General features: G+C 37.3%; 1 protein-coding gene and 1 pseudogene across 1 annotated transcript; one reads left to right on the top strand and one right to left on the bottom strand.

Moving 5' to 3' along the window:
* Nucleotides 1-320: 320 nt before the first annotated feature.
* On the bottom strand, nucleotides 321-9,896 carry LOC120350172 (annotated as a pseudogene).
* Nucleotides 9,897-9,958: 62 nt separating this feature from the next.
* On the top strand, nucleotides 9,959-19,490 carry LOC111058329 (60S ribosomal protein L35). Its single transcript, XM_022345846.2, has 4 exons — nucleotides 9,959-10,251; nucleotides 10,747-10,883; nucleotides 12,094-12,175; nucleotides 19,317-19,490. Exons 1-4 carry the CDS (start codon nucleotides 10,249-10,251, stop codon nucleotides 19,464-19,466), a joined length of 372 nt encoding a protein of 123 aa, XP_022201538.1. The 5' UTR covers nucleotides 9,959-10,248; the 3' UTR covers nucleotides 19,467-19,490.
* Nucleotides 19,491-23,334: the final 3,844 nt, after the last annotated feature.

Raw genomic sequence — 23,334 nt, 5'->3', positions numbered from 1 at the left:
AGTATCAACACCAGGAATCTCTACACCAGGAAGTTTCTACCAGGAATGATACAGTATCACCACAAAATTATACAGTATTAACACTTAATGATACAGTATCATCACAATATGATACAGTATCATCAGAAAATGATACAGTATCATCAGAAAATGATCACCACACATGATACAGAATCATCTCAACTTGATACACAACAACACCATGGGATACACAACTCCACTGGAGAAATTCACTTCATCTCGGAGATTAAACTAATTTATTAATACAACAAATATAAACATATAGATAAAATGCATAGATATAGTTATGGATGATTTACTCAGATTCGTTTACTGTCCGTGAGCACTCTGACAATGCTGCCCATTCCACCGACGCGAACACCTTCTCATGCCACATAAGCAGATGGCCGCTGCTCTTTTCTGATGGCATCTCGAAGCCTCTGTAGATGTACTTCATGAGCACGTCGATCAGGTCTTTGTCGACTCTCGACACTGCCTCCTCGATCTGCGACGCCTTGATCGATAGTAGCACCTTCATTGTCAGGTTCAGCGCGTTGTCTAAAAGCGGAGCAAACGGAAGATTAATTAAATCTAGTTGATAAAATTGAAGAGATCGACAGAAAATTTCACAACCTCCTCAGTATAGGTTGTCACTAGGATCACACAATAGTGGGGTCCACGTTATATGGCAGGTTTGATTGCAATGGTATTTCTATCCTCTTCATTTTTTTCATTTCATTTTTTTTCATCCCACTGACCACCTATGGAAGGGGTATAAGGATTTGTCAATTATAATCTGAGTCGTAATCTTTGCATTCCATAATGCAAAAAGAATTCCTCACTGGAATAAGGACAAACCTGCAACAACTCTCCCTCACCTTAATTCTGAACTCTTCACCTGTAAGAACCTTTACTCGTGTTGGCAATGAATTATAAAGCCGAATTCCTGCACTCTTTACCCCCCTCTCATACATACCAGTTTGATGAATGTCATCTGAGGTTTTGTCTATATCTGGTATTGTATGAGTGGAACAACTCATCAATCCTTGTCAATCATTCAACAAAGCGGATAGCGCTATCTCTTTCTCGCTTTACTCTGTTCCAGATCGTCTTTTAACAATGTAGATTTAATAATAATTTAAAAAATATTTCATCTTAACTAGTAGTTCTGTGAACAGTAGACCTCAGGCAGTATTCTCATACACAAGTACCTGATTGAAACTATAGAAATACAGCAATAGACTGGCTTCTCCACACATCTGTGTAATCACTTGTCAGCTGATTTATGATGAATAATTCTATAGTCTGATTTTTAATCTAATATTGGCGTATGAAGGAGGCTCCTTTTTCCTTTTATATTATCCTTGAAATGCAAACTTTCCAAAAACCTTGTATATACGTCGACGCGCAATTAAAAAATGAACGTACCTGTCAGATTTCATGAAAATGTATTACCGCGTTTAGCCGTAAATGCGCAACATATAAACATTTAAACGTTCAAAAATAAACATTAAGAGAAATGCCAAACCGTCGACTTGAATCTTAGACCTCACTTCGCTCGGTCAAAATTGAAGAGATCGACAGAAAAATTCACAACCTCCTCACTATAGGTTGACACTAGGATCACACTATAATGATGTCCACGTTTTAATGGCAGTGTTGATTAGCAATGGTATTTCTATCCTTGTCAATCATTCAACAAAGTGGATAGCGTTATCTCTTTATCGCTTTGCTCTGTTTCCAGATCGTCTTTTAACAATGTAGATTTAATAATAATTTAAAAAATATTTCATCTTAACTGGTAGTTCTGTGAACAGTAGACCTCACGCAGTATTCTCATCCACAAGTACCTGATTGAAACTATAGACCTTATGGAAATACAGCAATAGACTGGCTTCTCCACACATCTGTGTAATCACTTGTCAGCTGATTTATGATGAATAATTCTATAGTCTGATTTTTAATCTAATATTGGCGTATGGAGGAGGCTCCTTTTTCCTTTTATATTATCCTTGAAATGCAAATTTCCAAAAACCTTGTATATACGTCGACGCGCAATTAAAAAAGGAACATACCTGTCAAATTTCATGAAAATCTATTACCGCGTTTCGCCGTAAATGCGCAACATATAGACATTTAAACATTCAAAAATTTAAACATTAAGAGAAATGCCAAACCGTCGACTTGAATCTTAGACCTCACTTCGCTCGGTCAAAAATTGAAGAGATCGACAGAAAAATTCACAACCTCCTCACTATAGGTTGACACTAGGATCACACTATAATGAGGTCCACGTTTTAATGGCAGTGTTTGATTAGCAATGGTATTTCTATCCTTGTCAATCATTCAACAAAGCGGATAGCGTTATCTCTTTCTCGCTTTGCTCTTTTTCCAGATCGTCTTTTAACAATATAGATTTAATAATAATTATTTAATCTTATTATGAAAATTCATTATGAAATTATTGAAAAATAAAATATCTTGCTTAATAAAATATAATTGATTATTTTAAACGAGAATGAACAGTTAATATTAAGCCGGGTCCAGACGCTCACGTTTACCATCAGTCTTCTGCTCAAGCAAAAGTCGACGGATCGTTTGGTTCAAGCAAAAGACTGATGTAAAATTGCGTCCACACGCATCCGTCGTATGTCGTCAGTTTTCCTATTTTTGTACTCACAAGCTCAGTTCTTGATATGTTTATTTATTTATTCAATCATTCAGAACTATACAACTTACAGAAAAGTAATACAGGCTAACTTACGTCCAAAACGGTTCCAATTCTAATTTTTACACCAGTCCAAAGTAGCTATAGGTTATGTGTCACTTCAATATGAATTATTGTGATATGGTTCATTGAGTCTGATTGTATACGGTTGACATATATCAGTACCTACTATTACTAAGTAATAGTAGGTATTGCATATATCCGGTAGATGAGTAATAATTATATCGTATTTTTTCGCTGATTCAACTGGATAAATTTTTACTTTCCTTGCCCTATTACCATAGGTAAGGAAAGTATTGCTTTCCAAAAAAAAATTGAGGTACCTAAGCCTATTTTCTCAGCTATATAGCAGAAAATGAGCTATCCAAGGTTTTCTGTGAACATCAAAGAGAATCTGAACTATATGCAGCTCTGCTACATGTCAATTTTTACTTTCCTTGCCCTATTACCATAGGTAAGGAAAGTATTGCTTTCCTAAAAAATTAAGGTACCCCAATTTCTAAATTTCTATACGTTTCAAGGTCCCCTGAGTCCAAAAAAGTGGTTTTTGGGTATTGGTCTGTATGTGTGTGTGTGTGTGTGTGTGTGTGTGTGTGGTGTGTGTGTGTGTGTGGTGTGTGTGTGTGGTGTGTGTGTGTGTGTGTGTGTGTGTATGAGTGTATGTGCGTCTGTGTACACGATATCTCATCTCCCAATTAATGGAATGACTTGAAATTTGGAACTTAAGGTCCTCACAATATAAGGATCCGACACGAATAATTTCAATCAAATACAATTCAAGATGGCGGCTAGAATGGGGTCCACGTTATAATGGCAGTGTTGATTAGCAATGGTATTCTATCCTTGTCAATCATTCAACAAAGCGGATAGCGTTATCTCTTTCTCGCTTTGCTCTTTTTCCAGATCGTCTTTTAACAATATAGATTTAATAATTATTATTTAATCTTAATTATGAAATTCATTATGAATTATTGAAAATAAAATATCTTGCTTAATAAAATATAATTGATTATTTTAACGAGAATGAACAGTTAATATTAAGCCGGGTCCAGACGCTTATGTTTACCATCATATTTTGCTCAAGCAAAAGACGGATCGTTTGGTTCAAGCAAAAGACTGATGTAAAATTGCGTCCACACGCATCCGTCTTATGTCGTCCGTTTTCCTATTTTTGTACTCACAAGTTCAGTTCTTGATATGTTTATTTATTTATTCAATCATTCAGAACTATACAACTTACAGAAAAGTACTACAGGCTAACTTATGCCCAAAACGGTTCCAATTCTAATTTCTACAACAGTCCAAAGTAGCTATAGGTTATGTGTCACTTCAATATGAATTGTGAAATGGTTCATTGAGTCTGAATTGTATACGGTTGACATATATCAGTACCTACTATTACTAAGTAATAGTAGGTATTGCATATATCCGGTAGATGAGTAATAATTATATCGTATTTTTTCGCTGATTCAACTGGATACATTTTTGTTTATATCAGAGCTAGATGTAGCTGCTCTGTCCTTGAAAAGGAAGGCTGCCGCAGCTGTTTAGTGTCTGCTCGGTTTACACCAGATATACTGTACTCATTTGTTGTCAGAGTGCTAGTAGGTTACTGCGCATTGCGAGCATTTCTTTTTGATTTATATATTATTGTGCAATGATGGAGTGAATTTGACTGCAATAGAGACGAAATTATCCAATATCTTCTTCCTCTTCTCTGTGCTAAAAATATCACAGTAGCTGCAGCTGCTGCAAGAACTACCTTCTTCTTCGGCATCTGGCTGGGAACTGAGCAGTGAATACTGGTTAATCCCAAGCTATATGTAGCTCTGCTACAAGTAATGGCATCAAAGTTGATTATAGCAGAGCTACACCTAGCAGAGCTACATAAAATTATCGTTAAATCTACTTATAGCAGAGCTACATCTAGCAGACCTATATGTAGCTCAAATTTTATGTAGCTCTCCAGCTACTAGTGTAAACGTAGCTACATATAGCTTTGTCAGCTACATATAGCTCTGCTATAAGTAGATTTAACGCTAATTTTATGTAGCAAAGCTATATGTAGCTCTGCTATAATTAACTTTGATGCCATTACTTTTAGCAGAGCTACATATAGCTTGGGATTAACCAGTATTCACTGCTCAGTTCCCAGCCAGATGCCAAAGAAGAAGGTAGTTCTTGCAGCAGCCACTGCTTTCGCCGCAGCTACTGTGATATTTTCAGCACAGAGAAGAGAAAGCAGAAATTGGATAAGACCCTCACTTCAGGCTAGGAAACTATACAGTGATAGTGACCTTTTGAAAGACCTAATGAGGATGATAGAGACGACATGACTTATGAAATTCGTTCGCAATGCGCAGTAGGCTACTAGCACTCTGACATCAAATGGGTACAGTATAATCTGGTGTAAACCCAGCAGGCACTGAACAGCTGCAAACAACAGTAAACAGCTGCGGCAGCCTTCCTTCAAGAACAGAGCAGCTACATCTAGCTCTGCTATAAACAAAAATCTGGTGTGGCGCACTCACACAACTTTCCTTGCCGTTATGAAAATTATTGATCAACTGACACTAGTGTTCACGCGCATCTCAAGTCTACTATTCTAAGATCTGAGCCAGCTGGTGACAGGACAATGACGCTGCAGATACACGAGGTCTGCTATCTCTTCATAGTGAATGATTTAATATTCAGTTGCCATTGAATAATCACATTTTCTCGAATTTCGAGCTTATTTTCAATTTTAGGTGAAAATGTTACTGAACATTATTTGTAGAGATTTTCATGCTCAATCTTTTCCACTTGAAATTTTTCGTTTAAACTGTATCTGAAATCTGATAATTGAAAAATCTAAAATCAAACTTTGCATAGATGGGGCGGAGCTCCTGAAATTTTTACATATATGGGACTTGTGGCAGTTGATAGAGCTTATCAATAACTATTTTAGGTATAAATTTGATCGACATCGTTGGAGCCATTTTTGAGAAAATCGCGAAAAACCGTGTTTTTGACAACATTTTCGCCATTTTAGCCGCCATCTTGAATTGCATTTGATCGAAATTGTTCGTGTCGGATCCTTATATAGTCAGGACCTTAAGTTCCAAATTTCAAGTAATTCAGTTAATTGGGAGATGAGTTATCGTGTAAACAGACGCGCATACACTCATACACACACACACACACACACACACACACACACACACACACATACAGACCAATACCCAAAAACCACTTTTTTGGACTCAGGGGATCTTGAAACGTATAGAAATTTAGAAAATGGGGTACCTTAATTCTTTTCGGAAAGCAATACTTTCTTTACCTATGGTAATAGGGCAAGGAAAGTAAAAATTGACATGTAGCAGAGCTGCATTTAGCTCAGACTCTCTTGATGTTTGCCGAAAATTTTGGATAGCTCATTTTCTGCTATAAAGCTGAGAAAATAGGCTTAAAACTGTTTATAGCCGGGCTATATAGCAGATCTCCAGTGTAGCTTTTTACTTTCCTTGCCCTATTACCATAGGTAACAAAAGAAAATCAAAATGGAAAATCAAAAAACAAAATGGTTTTTGGGTATTGGTATGAATGTGTGTGTGTATGAGTGTATGTGCGTCTGTGTACACGATATCTCATCTCCCAATTAACGGAATGACTTGAAATTTGGAACTAAAGGTCCTTACAATATAAGGATCCGACACGAACAATTTCGATCAAATGCAATTCAAGATGGCGGCTAAAATGATGAAAATGTTGTCAAAAACAGGGGTTTTCGCGATTTTCTCAAAACCGGCTCCAACGATTTTGATTAAATTTATACATAGAATAGTCATTGATAAGCTCTATCAACTGCCACAAGTCCCATATCTGTAATAATTTCAAGAGCTCCGCCCCATCTATGCAAAGTTTGATTTTAGATTCTCAATTATCAGCCTTCAGATACAATAAAAACAAAAAATTTCGAGTCGAACAGATTGAGCATGAAAATCTCTACAATTAATGTTCAGTAACATTTTCACCTAAAATTGAAAATAAGCTCGAAATTCGAGAAAATGTGATTATCCAATTGCAAACTGTTGGCAACTTATGATTCTATTAAATGATTCACTATGAAGAGATAGCAGACCTCGTATGTCTCCAGCGTTATTGTCCTGTCACCAGCTGGCTCAGATCTTTGTTTATAAGTAGACTTGAGATGCGCGTGAACACTAGCGTCAGGTGATTAATTTTCATAACGGCAAGGAAAGTTGTGTGAGTGCGCCACACCAGATTTTTGAGCTTGTAGCAGAGCTATATAGCAGCTGTGCAACATGTAGGCTACAGTAATGACAGTAATAACTACGTAGCCCTGCTACATAGCGTAAACCTAGCTTAATGGAAGCTACTATCATAGAGGAAAAATAGCGTAAGTAGATATCCCATGGTATAGGGCGTTTATGTCGCAACTTCTACTGTTATCTCAAGCCGATAGTCCACGTATTTCTTTCCCATGCAGCTATGTGACGCTGGTAGTCTCTCACATTGTGCCGTTCATACATTCTCAACCCAACAAAACAGTAAAAATCTACAATAATCGACAGTAATCGGCTTGAGATAACAGTAAAAGTTGCGACATAAACGCCCTATACCATGGGATATCTACTTACGCTATTTTTTTCTATGCTACTATTATCCCAGTGTGCATCGTGCTTGAATTAGGGTATGATCATATTGGATGCAGGTATGTGCAAGATTTTAAAGGAACAAAATCTGGAAAGAGCCATAGAAACACGTTATGACGTGTTCGTAGCTGCTCACACTGGACGCCACCAGCAAGTGCATGCATGACCACGCGTGCACTTGCACATACGTGCAACCAACTGATCATAACCTTATAATAAGTGGGATGTGTTACCTTTACTTGTTGAGTTTTCGACCCTAGTGGTGCACTTCTCAATACAATATTGAGAGCGTCAATGTTGCGGCCTCTGAAAATTCAAGGTCAAGAAAAATATTGAGGAAAACTGGTAATTATTTCAATTTCAATTTATTAAAAACACACAAAACAAAATTACAAAGATTTACGAAACAAAACACAATAAAATGTTACGAATATAAAAAACAATGGGCTTAGTGTTTGGGTGTGTTGGAGAAGAGAAAAAAAAAGAGAGGAAGGTACCTAGCCAACTATGGTTTCCCATGTAATAGGCAGGCAAAGAAGAGAAGAGAAGTAATGAGGAAAAAAAGGAAGGGAGAAATGGGGATTATCAGTTTTTGTGCTACAAATAATTCAGCAATATGACAGTTGAAACAGCCTCCCCAAACAACTATGCCATACTGCAAAATTGACTCGACTAGAGCATGATACATCATTTTCAGGTGGTTCTTATTAAGAAATCTGTTAACTTGATAAAATTTAAAAGATAAATATCTAATTTTTCTACATAATATGTATTTAATATGAACATCCCATTTAAGGTTTCCATCAATTATAATTCCCAAATACTTAGTATTATTGACTTGAATGTATTATTGAATTCAATGAATATCTCTGATAATTTAGTAAAAAACAATTTAAAATCTAATACATCGGTTTCTAAAATTTGAATTTAATGTACGGTATTACGTTGAAGCATTTGAGGCTTTAGTGGAAATTAATAACATATAAAATCGAATGCCATTGCAATTAAAAATTTGACCAGATCCCTCATATTCACACCATTAGGCAGCTTGTTGAAGAATTTCAGGGAAGAAATCCCATAACAGGCCTGCGATCGGTGGAGGCGTCTCCTGGGGATATCCAACAGCTCACGGCGCCTGGTGTTGTGGTAGTGGATGTCACTAGAGTATGTTGTATTCTCTTGAGATACACCAAGCACAGGAGGATGTAATGGCTGATGACCGTCAGTAGCCAAGCGAGCAAAGATGGGCTTACAGTAGGCAAGATGGTGGCTGCCTGTTATAAATCTTAAAGCCCTCTTTTGCAGCCTCAGGATATCAGCAGCCCCTGTATTCTTACAGCCTCAGGACATCAGCAACCCCTGCCAAATGACCCCACAGAATCAATCCATATGTGATGTGGCAATGGAAGAGAGCGTGATACATAATTGAAAGATACCTCTCAGTTACCAGGCTCCTCATCTTGAGCAGCAGGAAGCAAATGCGGGAGAGTCGGCTGGTTACCTACTGTATTTTAACTGTTCCAGCTGAGTTTGCAGAGCAAGAAAAAACCCAGCAGCTTCACTGGATTCTGAGGGTCACGCAGTTCTCATGACAAGTTGCAGATGATCCTTTAGGTCTTGTCCTCATTCAGCTGAATTGATTAGCCAGGAACCACGAGGTGGCAGATCGAAGATTCTCAGCAGATGCCTCCAAAACCCACTCAAGCTCAGCACTCGACTGTCGTCGAGATGTATCATCCGCCAACATCAGAGAAGAACCATGGTCGTTGAGGTCATTTATCATGACAAGGAACAGTGTAGGCCCTAGCACTAATCCCTGAGTAACAACCAAAGCCACTGGAAGAGTCAGGGAGTTTACATCACTGAGGGAGACAAGCTGAGTACTTCCAGAAAGGTTTTAGCCCAAGATGGAAAGAGCCAAGGCTCTTAGACCATAGAAACTCAGTAGTGATGACAAATAATGCATGATGTACATGTGTGTGTGTGCATGATAAACATATTTATCATGCATGTCTTAGTTAGTGGCCAGCTATGCAAAAAATAAACAACCAATAAGAATAAATAGGCAACTACAATATGTATTGATGCAAATTGTAGTCAACAATAAATAAATTACCAGTGCAAAGATATCTTAAAATAAAGATGTAGGATTTCTGGGATTTTAAAAGTTTTTAAGATATTCTCTAGAGTAGGAGTGGACAATGATCTCTGTATGTTTGATTCTAGTCCTAGATATGATATAGTTGACAATCGTAAGAGATAAGTTGAATAAATCGAGCATGAATATATCCCTGATTTTATAAATTATATTAATAAAACCTATTTAATAAAGGATACTGATTTAATAACATAGTCACTTCTCCTTCGTCAGGACCCACAGGTGGGGTTTGCACATCGGTTTGTTCTTCCTCTCTGTAATTGTCCTCATTGTACTGATCGACATCGATCTTCCTGAAAGCTGAACTTGATGTGTTTTTGGCCATTATTAGAGAATATAAGATCAAAATGAACAATTTGATACCGGTGATAGAATACTAGTATTTAACCTAAAATTGTCTAGTACGAAAACGAAAATATTTTCCTTCCACTCCCATTGACAGCCAGTTAAGGCAACTTAATAGCAGTGAATGGTTTGATAATTTTATATTTTTTAATATTCATATTTGATTCTACTACAGAAAAATATATTTTAAATAACAAGCGGAATGATATTTCCAAGAGTTTGATGTGAATTGTGATTGACAAATTCTAATTTCATTTCGGCAATTATTCAACTTTACGGCTTGTAAGTTGTAAGGTTGTTGAAACTGGTATAGATTTCTTTTCCGTTCGGAACAAACGCGATTGTTCCTCTACGTTGCGAAAATGGTGAGTATTATCAAAATTAGAATTTTATCCGTTTATAGCTTTAAAATCTTTTACAATAATGTTATATATTTATCAAATCTTGTTATATTTAATAATTTCTTGTTGCTTAGAATTGTTCTTACTTTGATATTGTTATATTTGTCCATCTGATCAGCATGGTTGAATTGAGAACTTCACAGTGGCATTCGTCTTTGTGGTCAATTTTGTCTTTTAAAAGTAATATTTATAATAATCAACACCTAATTTGATAAGTTTGGTCATGTATATTAATTTCCGATGTTATTTACTTGAAATTTTACTAAACACTTCTGGTTTTATCCAGTTGATACATATACCTAACCTATAAAATTTACTCGACTATCATAAAACTTCTAGCTTAAAGCACATCTTTATAATTATTGTTTAAAGGAATAGGAACATTCATCCAATGAATTATATGTTGAACTATTTCCAAATCATTTTTGATTTATTCCATTCTATTGTTTTGTTTTTCAGGGGAAAGTCAAGTGTTCTGAACTTCGTAACAAGGACAAGAAGGATCTTGTCAAGCAGCTAGATGAGTTGAAAACCGAACTCACCAACCTGAGGGTTGCCAAAGTTACCGGTGGGGCTGCATCAAAGCTGTCAAAAATGTAAGTAGCCTAAAGGTTTTAATTTTTTCCGGCTAAAGTGCACGTCCAGTGCCAACATACCTGTCATCAAATTTTTGGTTGGGATCGATTTAGTATGTTATTTTGAGCACAAAATCACAAAAATTAAACGGCGCTCACTATTGTTTTTTAATTAAACTAAGTTCAGAGTAGCAGAACTTTACATGCATTTAACCTATAAGTAGCAACCATAAGTAGCTAAGGTTAGGAAAAGTTGTAAGTTAGGAAAAGCTTTATGTTAGGAAAGCTTAGGTTAGGAAAACTCAGATTAGGAATATCATAATTTGATGATTTAAAAATAATCAAAATGGCTGCTACTCATAGGTTAAATGCATGTAAAATTATGCTACTTTGAACTTAGTTTATTTAAAAAAACAATAGTGAGCGCCGTTTAATTTTTGTGATTTTGTGCTCAAAATAACATACTAAATCGATCCCAACCAAAAATTTGATGACAGGTATGTTGGCACTGGACGTGCACTTACACATAAACTATGATTTGGTCTTTAGCTGTAATATTTACTAACTTACTATTGATAATCACACTAAAATATTCCGATGTGAATTAAAACAAAAGTTGAATGCTTCCAAATAAAATTTGACCTACGTCGTCCACCGCTGACAAACATAACCTGACATCAACATTTTCCAATCTGGTTGTAAACATGACATCTTTTGTGATCTCTTGTTTTATTAGTCTTATTCTTCTTTCCGGGTTTTAAGTTCATTGTTTCTAGTGTTGTGTTATTGGATGGGCACGTTTTATGACGGTCCCGGTTAAAGTATGGCAGTTGTTAGGCCCATTGTCGGCTTGAAAGGAAAGGTGGAATTATTCAGGCGACCTTTTCGCAAGAGATTTCCCACCAACAAAAGCCATACGAATTTTTTTACGTGTTTTTGTCTACTACGTTCCTTTCTTTTGTAATTTTTATAACATAATTTTATATTTTCCAATTTTCAAGTAAATTCCCCCCCCCCGTTTAATGATAAAAAATCAAATGAGGTGAGCTCAGATCTATGGGTGATGATCATTTTCAAATATTACTGAACTAGCAATTAATGCCTTTATATTTGCACAACGTGTAGTAGTTGTTTCTTTTTTTTTCTAGGTGGTAATTTTTTTTATTGTGAGGTGAATTTTTTGTTTTATGTATGGAAAATGTGTATTTCAATAGATTATTTTTTGTTTCAGCCGCGTCGTAAGGAAAGCAATCGCACGAGTGTACATTGTTATGCACCAGAAGCAAAAGGAGAACTTGAAGAAATTCTTCCTTGTAAGTACTGTCTTTCAATATCAATCCATAATTAATTTATCCAGTTCTTTATCTTATTTCACAAACCCCTATAATAAAGTATCAAAATATGTTTTGTACAGGCCATATTGCTCCGTACTAATAATTTTTACATGAGTTTATTTGGTAATTTTTCATTCTAGAATAAGATCTCTAAAGAAACCTGTAGGGTATTAATTTTGAAATTTTGCTTATCGCAGTAATAATTGTAAATTTCATTGCTCATAGACTATTTCAAAGTAGATTCCATCAATTTTGATTTCTATTAATGAATCTTTGTTCAAACTGAGTTGCATGCTTTGGTATGATATTTATCTGCTAAAAAAATGGTGTGCTATTTGAATCTCTTTAATTCATACTCTTCTTCCACTCTTAGTCCAGGCAATGAATGCTCAAAAAGGGTGTAGAGGAAAATGTTGGGAAGGCAATTTTTGACCCCACAGTTCTGTTTAGGGTAGTAAGGAGCTAAACATATAAAAAGTCCCTACCCCTACCCCCTGTGCTAAGGGGGTGGGGGTGGTTTAAAGGTAGGCTACCATTTTTGGTTTCTCGCAAAAAACTCGAAAACTATGCATCCTAAGGACTTGGGAGTTATAAAAATTGTTATAAGATGAATAATGTAGGAAATTATTTAAGCTTCACTTTGTTAGATAACAGTCAAGTCCTTATGATGCATAGTTTTCTATTTTTATGCGAGAAACCAAAAAATGGTACCTTCAAACCACCCCCACCCCCTTAGCACAGTGGGTAGTGGTGGGGACTTTTGATATGTTTACCTTCTTACCACTCTAAACAGAACTGCGGGGTAAAAAATTGTCTTCCTAACATTTCCCTCTACAACTTTTCCTTGACTGGACTATCATCCAAATATTTGCAATATATTTTCAACTGGGAGAAAAATAATTAGAAGTTGAAACATCTAAAACAAAGGTTGCAACAATTTTTTTAGGCTGAGATTAGACTTAGCGAGCTAATGTTAGCTTGAGATCCTATTTGTTCAGTAATCTTTGTCTATAGATTCCTTTGAATCTTTTGTCTTGCATATCCCACAATGGAACATGCTCTTAAACCGAACTTATCAAATTTTCATTGTCCATATTTAAAACATTATAAAAGTTCAAAAATCAAAAACAGACAATGTGGAACAAGTTTCTCAGAGTTTATCAGAGATTGACAATGGTGTAATAACCGAAACCGGTCTTTCTAATTATCAATAAATAAGTGGTTTTTTGACAATTTCTTAGTCTTTTTCATTCAATATGAATAATTACCACAATATCAACTTCTCAACTACACAAAAAAAAGTGAAACAGTTTTAAGGTTAGGATGATGTTGTCTCAGCTCGACTTCGGCCGGATAAAGTCGGAAAATCTTATTCAATTCGGATCGAAAACCTTATTGGCCGGATACGGCCGTGCACGGAGGAACCTATTGCAATGGGCGAGCATCTATAGCTTTCTTTGTTGGGGGATCGTTCGGACGAGTTCGGTAGGTTTCGGCCGATGCTAGCTCGGACGAAATCGTTTCCAGTGGACGGCCCACCTGTCTGTTACATATTCCTTTTTATTCAAATCAGACTCATTACCCTTCTCCAAATCAACGACATTTTTCAGTTGCTACCAATGGTTACTTATATTTTATTTCTTATACAAAATACAATATAAATGAACAGAGTCAACCATATAATGAGGATAATTTGCAGGAATATCTAAGAAAATCTTCAATTAAGTTCTGGATTGTTGATATTGCATATATTTTCATTTCATTTTTGAAAGTTGTTTAAAATATCTTAATAAATTCTTAATCATTTGATGAAAACTTCTTTATTTACGTAGATAAAAAAAACTAAACTAAAATAAACCATGAAACTAAACTAAGTAAACAACTTATTATAAATCAAACAGTCATTATGTGATTGAATAACTTCACATATCCAAACATCTTCCCCTTTTACTTTCTCAAACATTTTCTTTTTCAACCTTTCCTTCGATTTCATCTTCTCAAAAACCTCTCATTTCTCCTTAATATTCTTCCACTATCGGACTTCCCACATAGAACCGTGGAGCATCAGCTACAACATATTATAAATCAAACAGTTTTCATGTAAATGAATAACATCAAATGATATCCAAACAAAAGTCGTATCGTCCTCTGTGATTCATTGGTAGTTACGGTACCGTAATTCAGTTCAGATTTGGCCGTCATGTAGGAGGCCGTATTACTTATGTTGGGTTACTATTAGTTGTCACAAAGTAAAATTGTGACGGAAAATATTGTTAAATAATTAATAATATTGAAGAAAGACGCTCGGCTATCAGCAACGCTAGCCGACCGCGGAGATAAGGAAGGTACCGATGGCGCACCATCTTCCGCGCATCGAGACGATTTCCACCGCCTCTGGCGGCGGCTCAACTCCATCCCCTCCACTTTGGGGGAGTATTTAAAGGCCGGACGAGCCCCAGACCACAGCATTCCGCTCACAACCTTCCTGCTCCTGGTACAGCGGCCCGTTGGCTGCCGTACGTCCCTAACCTTCCATCTCCCTAGGGCACAGCGGACCGTTGTCTGCCGTCCCTGTCCTCCCATTTCCCCAGGGCACAGCGGACCGTTGTCTGCCGTCCCTGACCTCCCATCCCCCTAGGGCACAGCGGACCATTGTCTGCCGTCCCTGTCCTCCCAGTTCCCTAGGGCACAGCGGACCGTTGTCTGCCGTCCCTGTCCTCCCATTTCCCCAGGGCACAGCGGACCGTTGTCTGCCGTCCCTGACCTTCCATTCCCCCAGGGCACAGCGGACCGTTGTCTGCCGTCCCTGTCCTCCCATTCCCCCAGGGCACAGCGGACCGTTGTCTGCCGTCCCTATTCTTCCTTTTCCCCAGGGCACAGCGGACCGTTGTCTGCCGTCCCTGTCCTTTCATCTCCCCAGGGCACAGCGGACCGTTGTCTGCCGTCCTATTCTTTCCATCCCCTCAGGGCACAGCGGACCGTTGTCTGCCGTCCCTATTCTTCCTTCTCCCCAGGTCACAGCGGACCGTTGTCTGCCGTCCCTATTCTTCCTTCTCCCCAGGGCACAGCGGACCGTTGTCTGCCGTCCCTATTCTTCCTTTTCCCCAGGGCACAGCGGACCGTTGTCTGCCGTCCCTATTCTTCCTTTTCCCCAGGGCACAGCGGACCGTTGTCTGCCGTCCCTATTCTTCCTTCTCCCCAGGGCACAGCGGACCGTTGTCTGCCGTCCCTATTCTTCCTTCTCCCCAGGGCACAGCGGACCGTTGTCTGCCGTCCCTATTCTTCCTTCTCCCCAGGGCACAGCGGACCGTTGTCTGCCGTCCCTATCCTGTCTGTCCTTCCTTTTCCTACTTCACTGGAGTGGAACCGAGGCCGTAAGGCCGATACAAAATTACATCAAAGTGGTGTCATCAGAGAAGAGAGCGACCTTCACGCCGTCAGAAGCACCAGGAGGTGCTGTTCACGCCAGCTGAGGCACAAAGAAGAAGGAAGAGGAACTTCGACTTGCCTCCTTTCCCCGCCCACATTACGACTGAGCAAAGTCATCCAGGAGCAACACCTGGGTATCAATCACCCACCTCTGAAGCTACTCAGGGTGTACGTGATATAGTAAAGATGATGTTTTCTCGATCCATCCCGAGCTACAATGTATTAACACACTTTTTTCTATGTATTTCAAACGACATGCAGTCAAATATTTAAGTAAATAATAAAATTATTTTAATCACTGACTGTAGTCAGTCTCGCGATCATTTTCAACAGTCAAACTTCTCCCCAAGGTAGTTTGCTGTTGAGGCTTGATTACACTTTTTTCTATTTTTACTGTTGAAAATGATCGCGAGACGGTCGAAAGTACTACAGTCAGTGAGTAAAAGAATTTAAGATAATATATCAATTTATTGAACCCATTATATCACACATGTAATACAATAAACAGTTGAACATCGTCATAGAGATTAATTCGAAATAAGCTACAGTAAGAAACTATACAACAATGAAATATGATAATTGGAGAAAATTATACCGATATAATTAATGCAATGCGCTTATACTTGTATTTATACAATAATTTGTAAGTTTATTTATTATTTTACAAAGGTGACTTACTGGTATTTTAAGCCTAGGTGATGGGATGAATGATAATACAATGAAGGTAGAGTTATGAATGAATAAAATTATAGGTTATGCTATCCACTTGAATTGATTTGAGTCCACTTTTCAGTCCAGAAATGAATAATCTAGAAATTTTGAATTTGATTTGCTAATATATAACTTGTAAGTGCCTATATCTACTAGCTATCACAGAAATCTATAACTCTATAGTAGGCCTTTGCAGCAAGAAAGCTGTATAAAGTACTTTTGAAAATGCTTATTGATTTAGATTTCAACTTGGCAGGCAATTTGTTTTATAATTTAACACCAATGTAAGATGATATTTTCTCATACAGTTTCAACCTATGCTGTCTTGAAGCTATATTGTTTCTACTTCTATACTTCGTGAAAATTTTCTTCAGACTTGGAGGAATTTGCGGCGGAGAGAAATGGAGGGAGGTCAGCCAATTACAGAGATGGATTGAGTCATAGGTGGAAGCGTAGTTGTCAATTTGTCGAATAGAGTCAGTCGAGTCTGTGATTGCAGAGAGGAAACTTCCTAAGTTTAACATGAGCGCTTGAATACTCACTGGAAATTAGAGAACGCTGGCCGGTACACAACGGCAACATAGCCGCCGTTGTATCCCTGCCGCTGTATGCCTTCTCTACTGCGCATGTCCATCCCAAGTCGGAAGTTAATTTGAACAAAGTATTGTGTTATGATCGCGTTCTTATGCATTTGTGACCAGTTTCGAATCACGATCATAACACTAGAAGTAGATAATTAGATTATTACTTGAATATTCGCGACTACATGTCGTGTGAAATGCAAAGAAAAAAGTGTGTTACTATTATTACTTAAGCACCAGTGTTTTATTTATATTTTCATATTTAATTCTGATAGACCTTATGTATTTGACTTAACTAAATTAACTATACAAATTTAAAGAAAACACTGGTGCTAAAGTGGCCTAACATAATAATAGCATAATGGAATAATAGTAGCACTGTCTCTCCCACATGACGGCCAAATCCTCAATATTTAACGTTGGTTATTGAGGATAAAAAAAGAATTCAATAGTTTGTTACTTTCCTTGTCCTATTACCATCGGTAAGGAAAGTATTACTTTCCAAAAAAAATAAGTTACCCTAATTTCAAGTTTTCTATACGTTTCAGGTCCCCTGAGTCCAAAAATATGAATTTTGGGTATTGGTCTGTGTGTGTGTGTGTGTGTGTGTCACGATAATTCCATTCCTAATTAACCGATTGACTTGAAATTCTAAACTTGTGGTCCTGATCCATGATCCAAATTCATTCAAAATGGCGGATAATGACTAAAAACCATGTTTTTCACGGTTTTCTCGAAAACTGCTCTAAAGGTGCGTACAGATTCACGCGCCGCGAACATGAGCAATTCACTTTTAATCAGCTGATGCCAAGCTTTTTATATCTGTATCTTACCGTTTCTGTAGAAATACAGATATAATCAGCTGATTAAAAGTGAATTGCTCATGTTCGCGGCGCGTATATCTGTACGCACTTTAACGATTTTCTTCAAATTGCTACCCCAGATATTTATAATCCCTATCAACTGACATGATTCTAATTCTTGGGAAAATTGCAGGAGCTCCATAATATTCTAAAGAAAAATTGATTTTGTTAAATTTCTATCACAATTTTCTCGAAAATGACTTTTTTCCAATTCATACCCAGTTATTTATCAGCTCTCGAATGGCATGAGTCTCCTTACTGGGAAACTTAACAGGGGGTTCACCCCATCCTTGAGAAATGGACTTTGTAACCTCCTTTTCGTGCACGAGGTAGATAGGTAGAGCAGCTTATTCAAAAGAACACATAGCCGAGGTATTTTATCTGTAGAACAGCTGTTTTGATGACTTAGAAAATCATCAAATTTCACAATTGTTACACAAAGAGAATGTACTCTGAAAGAAAATCATCAAATTTCACAATTGTTACACAAAGAGAAATGTACTCTGAAAACAACGCGTAAGGAAATATATTAGTATGATCGTAGTAATGAAATATGTAGCCGCCAATCGTCATTATGTTACTTACTTACTTTATGTGGCTCTACAGTCCTGGGTGGACTTTGGCCTCCTCTACATAATGCCTCCAAACTTCTCTCTCCTGGGCTCTTCGTCGCCAGTCTGCCACTCCTAGCAGAGGATCGCTAGCAAGAAGATCGCTAGCAGAAGATCGCCCAGGACGTCATTCAGCCATCTCCTCCTTGGTCTTCCTCTTCTCCTTGTCCCCATCATCATCTCATCCATCATCTTCAATGGGACTCTCTCTTTACCCATCCTTGCCACTTGACCCAGCCATTCTATACGTTTTGCTTTTATGGACCGTACAATGTTTTCTTGCCCAATGGCATCTCACTATTCTACCTGGCTCTCCAATTTCCATCATCCCATTTTGGTCCCCAAATCCTTCTGAACATTTTTCTTTCAAATGAGCTCAGTGCTCTCTCATCCTTGCTCAAAATTGTCCATGTCTCCGATCCGTATGTCACAACCGGCTTTATTAACGTCCTGTACATTTTTTCTTTTGTTTTACGCGAAATGAGTCTGCTCTTGAAATTTTTTGGTTTGCATATATGCACGGTTGCCCATCATGATCCTGTCATATATTCATTACTCGTTCTATTATCACCAGTTAGCATTACCCCAAGGTATTTGAACTTACTAACGCCTTCTATTTCACAACCATCTGATATTTCAGTTATTTACCTGTCTCCTCTCCTCTGCTCATTTGCTGACATTCTCATGTACTTTGTTTTTTCAATGTTTATTTCCAGACCCACACTTCCAGCCTCATCCCTCACTGTACAGAAAAGTTCTTTTAGATTCTCTTTATTTCTTGCAACTAACACCGTCATTATGTATTCCCCTAAATTATTCTCGTTAAGAATGAGGCTTACAGTTCAATGAGCAAGGAAGTTGTGTGAGTGTACCACACCAGATTTTTTCTAATTCTAATAGCGTACATGTTGTGTGTGTTTTGCAGAAGAAGAAGCACAAGCCATTGGACCTGAGACCAAAGCTGACCAGGGCCAAGAGGAGGGAACTCACAAAACACGAGAAGAAACTGAAGACCATGAAGGAGATCAGGAAGCGAAGTGTCTTCCCCCCCAGGAAGTTTGCTGTTAAGGCTTGAATAAATTTTTTTATTTGAATCGCACTGTGATTTTTATCTGAAGCTGCCTAATCAATTTGGTCCAATTATACATATTACATCATATAGTGAGGTCCACGTTATAATGGCAGTGTTGATTAGTAATGGTTTGCTATCCTTGTCTATCATTAAACAAAGCGGATAGCGCTTTTCAATGTGGAAATTAGTGAAGAATTGAAAAGTTGCACTTAACCTTTATTTGGACAATTTATTTTATGAAATTGGGATGAAAAGAAGTTTTGGACTGTAGTCTGTGTCCTTAAGTTGAAATGATAAATAAAGAGGATAGCGCTATCTCTTTCTCGCTTTGCCCTGTTGCCAGATCGTCTTTAATTAACAGAATATTTTATCTTAGTTATGAAAATTCATTATGAAATTATTGAAAAATATAATTTCTTGCTTAATAAATTTTGATAATTAAAAACGAGAATGAACAGTTGATATTACATCAATAAACCTGTATTACCTACAGTACCGTCTTTAGAAGGCATTGACAAGACTGTGGATTGGCAACGTTGTTCTATCTTTCTCCACTGTCATTATAACGTGGACCTCACTCTAGCTTATGATATCTTTTCTCTACGATATATCATAGCTTATGCTAATATTTGCTCTATGAAAGTGTACTTATAGGCCTCACAAGTCACAACTGTAGCGAACACGGCATGGTCACTGCGGTGGCTAACAGCTGTTTACTCCGGTTTCCTGGCCTTATGTAATAAGTAGCTACTACATGTTACAATAGTATTGCAGAGCTATATCGTGCTGTAATCAAGGTCCAATTTTACAAGAACGAAAACCTGGTTTGAGCGTCATTTTGAGTCCAAACCACAACAAAGAATCATTTTGCTGAACTGATTTAAAATTATCGGAATAGATCCAACTGACGCTCAAACTCAGTTTATTCTCGTGAGTTTGGTGATGTATTTATTCAGGAGAAATATGTGGTTCAGTCACGTGACAGCCATCTACACCACAGTTTTTTTCATTGAGGTATCATTTTCTTAGTAAATGATACTACCTATTTGTTTTACTAGCAAACCTTTCTCTCATCTTTACAACGATCTATACCAGTTTCTCTTTTTCATTGCGATATAATTTTGCATCGAACAAATGTTGATTCTCTATCTTTATTTCAATTTACTGGTATTATGTGAACAGGATAAGGTGGGTCATCGATTGAGTCTACTCAACTCGACAGAAGTTGATTTCTAGACACAAAAATTGGTAAATTGTTGACTATATAGTTGCGGTTGAGTGCAACTCAGCATTTGAATGGGAAGATTTGATACCTAGAACAGTTTGAAGTGCATCTCTGTGTAACTTGAGTAATGGCACAGACATCTCTAGGTTTAAAAAGAATTATCATGGAAGAAAGAATACCTTTCTTGGTTTTCTTTCTTCCATGAGAATTATTATAAGGGTGTCATACACAGAGCCAGACAAAATGGCCGCTCCGACTTCGTTTTAGCATTGCAGTATAGGTGAGGGGAGAACGAAGACGGCGCGCATGCAAAAGTTCTGTCAAGCTGTCAGAAGGGTAATCAGTGAGGTACGAAGAGAGCGCGCTCTCTACGATTCGAGTTTGACAAGGGTTCAAAATTCAGGCTGAGTATATATAGCTTGAAACATAAGTCTCCACTTTAGAACGAGCGTTAGCGAAGTTCTCACTTGTGACTTACTGGAGGCGTTTTCTGCCTGTTTTTATATTTGACTAGAACTTTAGAGAGAATTGATCAATCAGCTTCAATACTGTGGAAATGCTTGAAAGTTGCAATCATTTCAACAACATAGAAGTCCAAATTACTTCTATGTTGTTGAAATTACTGTACCGGTATTGCAGCTTTGAAGTAATTAGCAGAATCGAACTCCAGTCAAAAAATAAAATTAACACTTAAAATTAAACACAAAAATATAATAAAATTAACAGTTAACATAAATTGAAGTTCACTGGAATTCATATCAATAAATTCGGCTTTTATCTAATCACTTCAACACAACTGGAGAACAATAACTGAAATCTACAATATTAATATTTTTCGCCACACTGCACAGAAAGCAGTTGTTTTCCAGTCTCTACGTAGATCTGAAAGACATTGTTTGCAGACGACTCTCGTCTGACGCCAGGTTTCTTTCCGGCCTAGGCCGGAAACAGTACCCTTTCCAGCCGCTAACATGGAACTAAGAAAGGTGATCAGAAAACTTTTCATTATTTGTGTTCATTATTCAATAATGAAACATTTATAATAATAACATCTTATTGTCATTTGAAAGAATAAGAAAGTATAAACTCAACCTCCCACATAATTGAACATCATCTTTCTCTCAATCTTTTCTAGTCCTCGGACTTGAAAACTGATTTCGAGCCGAAAAAATCTCATTTTCTGCTCTAGGTGCGAAATATACTAATTCAATATTCACCATTCGGTCCTCAACATGTCGATTTTTTTGAAGGGGTTTATTGAAGAAAACTAGAAGATAAGTAGTAGCATGTATGTTTATATATAATTATATTATCATAATTTCATGAAAGCAAGTAGAGAACAGTTAGAAAAAGGTGCGGCAATTACCAAAGGAGCGCACTGAAATGACGCGCGTCTTCGTACTCTCAAGGAAATGATTTATGACCAACCTTCAGCCAGGTAGGATGCGCGTCCTCTTATAAGTACTTTCGTAGGTGAGGCCATCTCACTCCAGACGCATCCTCACATTTTCTATAATTATGCACAGGACATTTTTTGTCGTATTAGGCCTTCTTTGACACCTTTACTGTATAAAACCAGGTGGTCACCTATACATTTAATAGTAGTGAACATGAAAGAAATAGGTTGTAATGCAATGACTCATTTTATTATTAGCGCACATCAAGATGGCCTCTGGTTTTCATTGTTTCAAATGGCTGTAAAGGGCCATCTCGTTACCTGCATTGCGACCACCTGTCTAGCAAAGCAGTCTCACCAGCTGAACCTATAATCCTACTTTTACAACGTTGCCAGCTTCCAGCTGGATTGGCTTGCGAGCTGACTATCTCGCTTATTTTAGTGAGGTCCACGTTATAATGGCAGCCGAGAAAGATAGGAGAACAACGTTGCCGATCCTCAGTCTTGTCAATGCCTTCTATAGACGGTAGCTGATAGAGGTTATTATTGATGTACCTAGTATTAACCGTTCATTCTCGTTAAAAACAATCAATTATATTTTACTAGTAGTTCTGTGAACAGTAGACCTCACGCAGTATTCTCATCCACAAGTACCTGATTGAAACTATTATGGACCTTATGGAAATACAGCAATAGACTGGCTTTTCCACACAACTGTGTAATCACTTGTCAGCTGATTTATGATGAATAATTCTATAGTCTGATTTTTACCCTAATATTGGCGAATGAAGGAGGCTCCTTTTATATTATCCTTGAAATGCTAAATTTCCAAAAACCTTGTATATACGTCGACGCGCAATTAAAAAAGGAACATACCTGTCAAATTTCATGAAAATCTATTACCGCGTTTTGCCGTAAATGCGCAACATTTAAACATTAAGAGAAATGCCAAACCGTCGACTTGAATCTTAGACCTCACTTCGCTCGTTCAATAATGGCAGCCGAGAAAGATAGGAGAACAACGTTGCCAATCCTCTGTCTTGTCAATGCCTTCTATAGACGGTAGCTGAAAGAGGTTTATTTATGTAATATTAACGGTTCATTCTCGTTTAAAACAATCAATTATATTTATTAAGAAATTATATTTTTCAATAATTTCATATTGAGTTTTTATATTATAAGATGGAATATTTTGTTAATTAATTATTAATTTTACATTGTTAGAAGACGATCTAGCAACAGAGCAAAGC

The sequence above is a fragment of the Nilaparvata lugens genome, chromosome 3 (assembly GCF_014356525.2).
Source record: "Nilaparvata lugens isolate BPH chromosome 3, ASM1435652v1, whole genome shotgun sequence".
NCBI lineage: Eukaryota > Metazoa > Arthropoda > Insecta > Hemiptera > Delphacidae > Nilaparvata > Nilaparvata lugens.
Note: the sequence above shows the minus strand (reverse complement) of the source record. Positions and strands in the feature narration are given on the sequence as shown.

Excerpts from the sequence above, each read along its gene's own strand:
- LOC111058329 (XM_022345846.2), top strand. Across the intron at positions 10,884-12,093 it reads GCATCAAAGCTGTCAAAAAT|CCGCGTCGTAAGGAAAGCAA; the intron begins GTAAGTAGCCTA and ends TTTTTGTTTCAG. Across the intron at positions 12,176-19,316 it reads ACTTGAAGAAATTCTTCCTT|AAGAAGAAGCACAAGCCATT; the intron begins GTAAGTACTGTC and ends TGTGTTTTGCAG.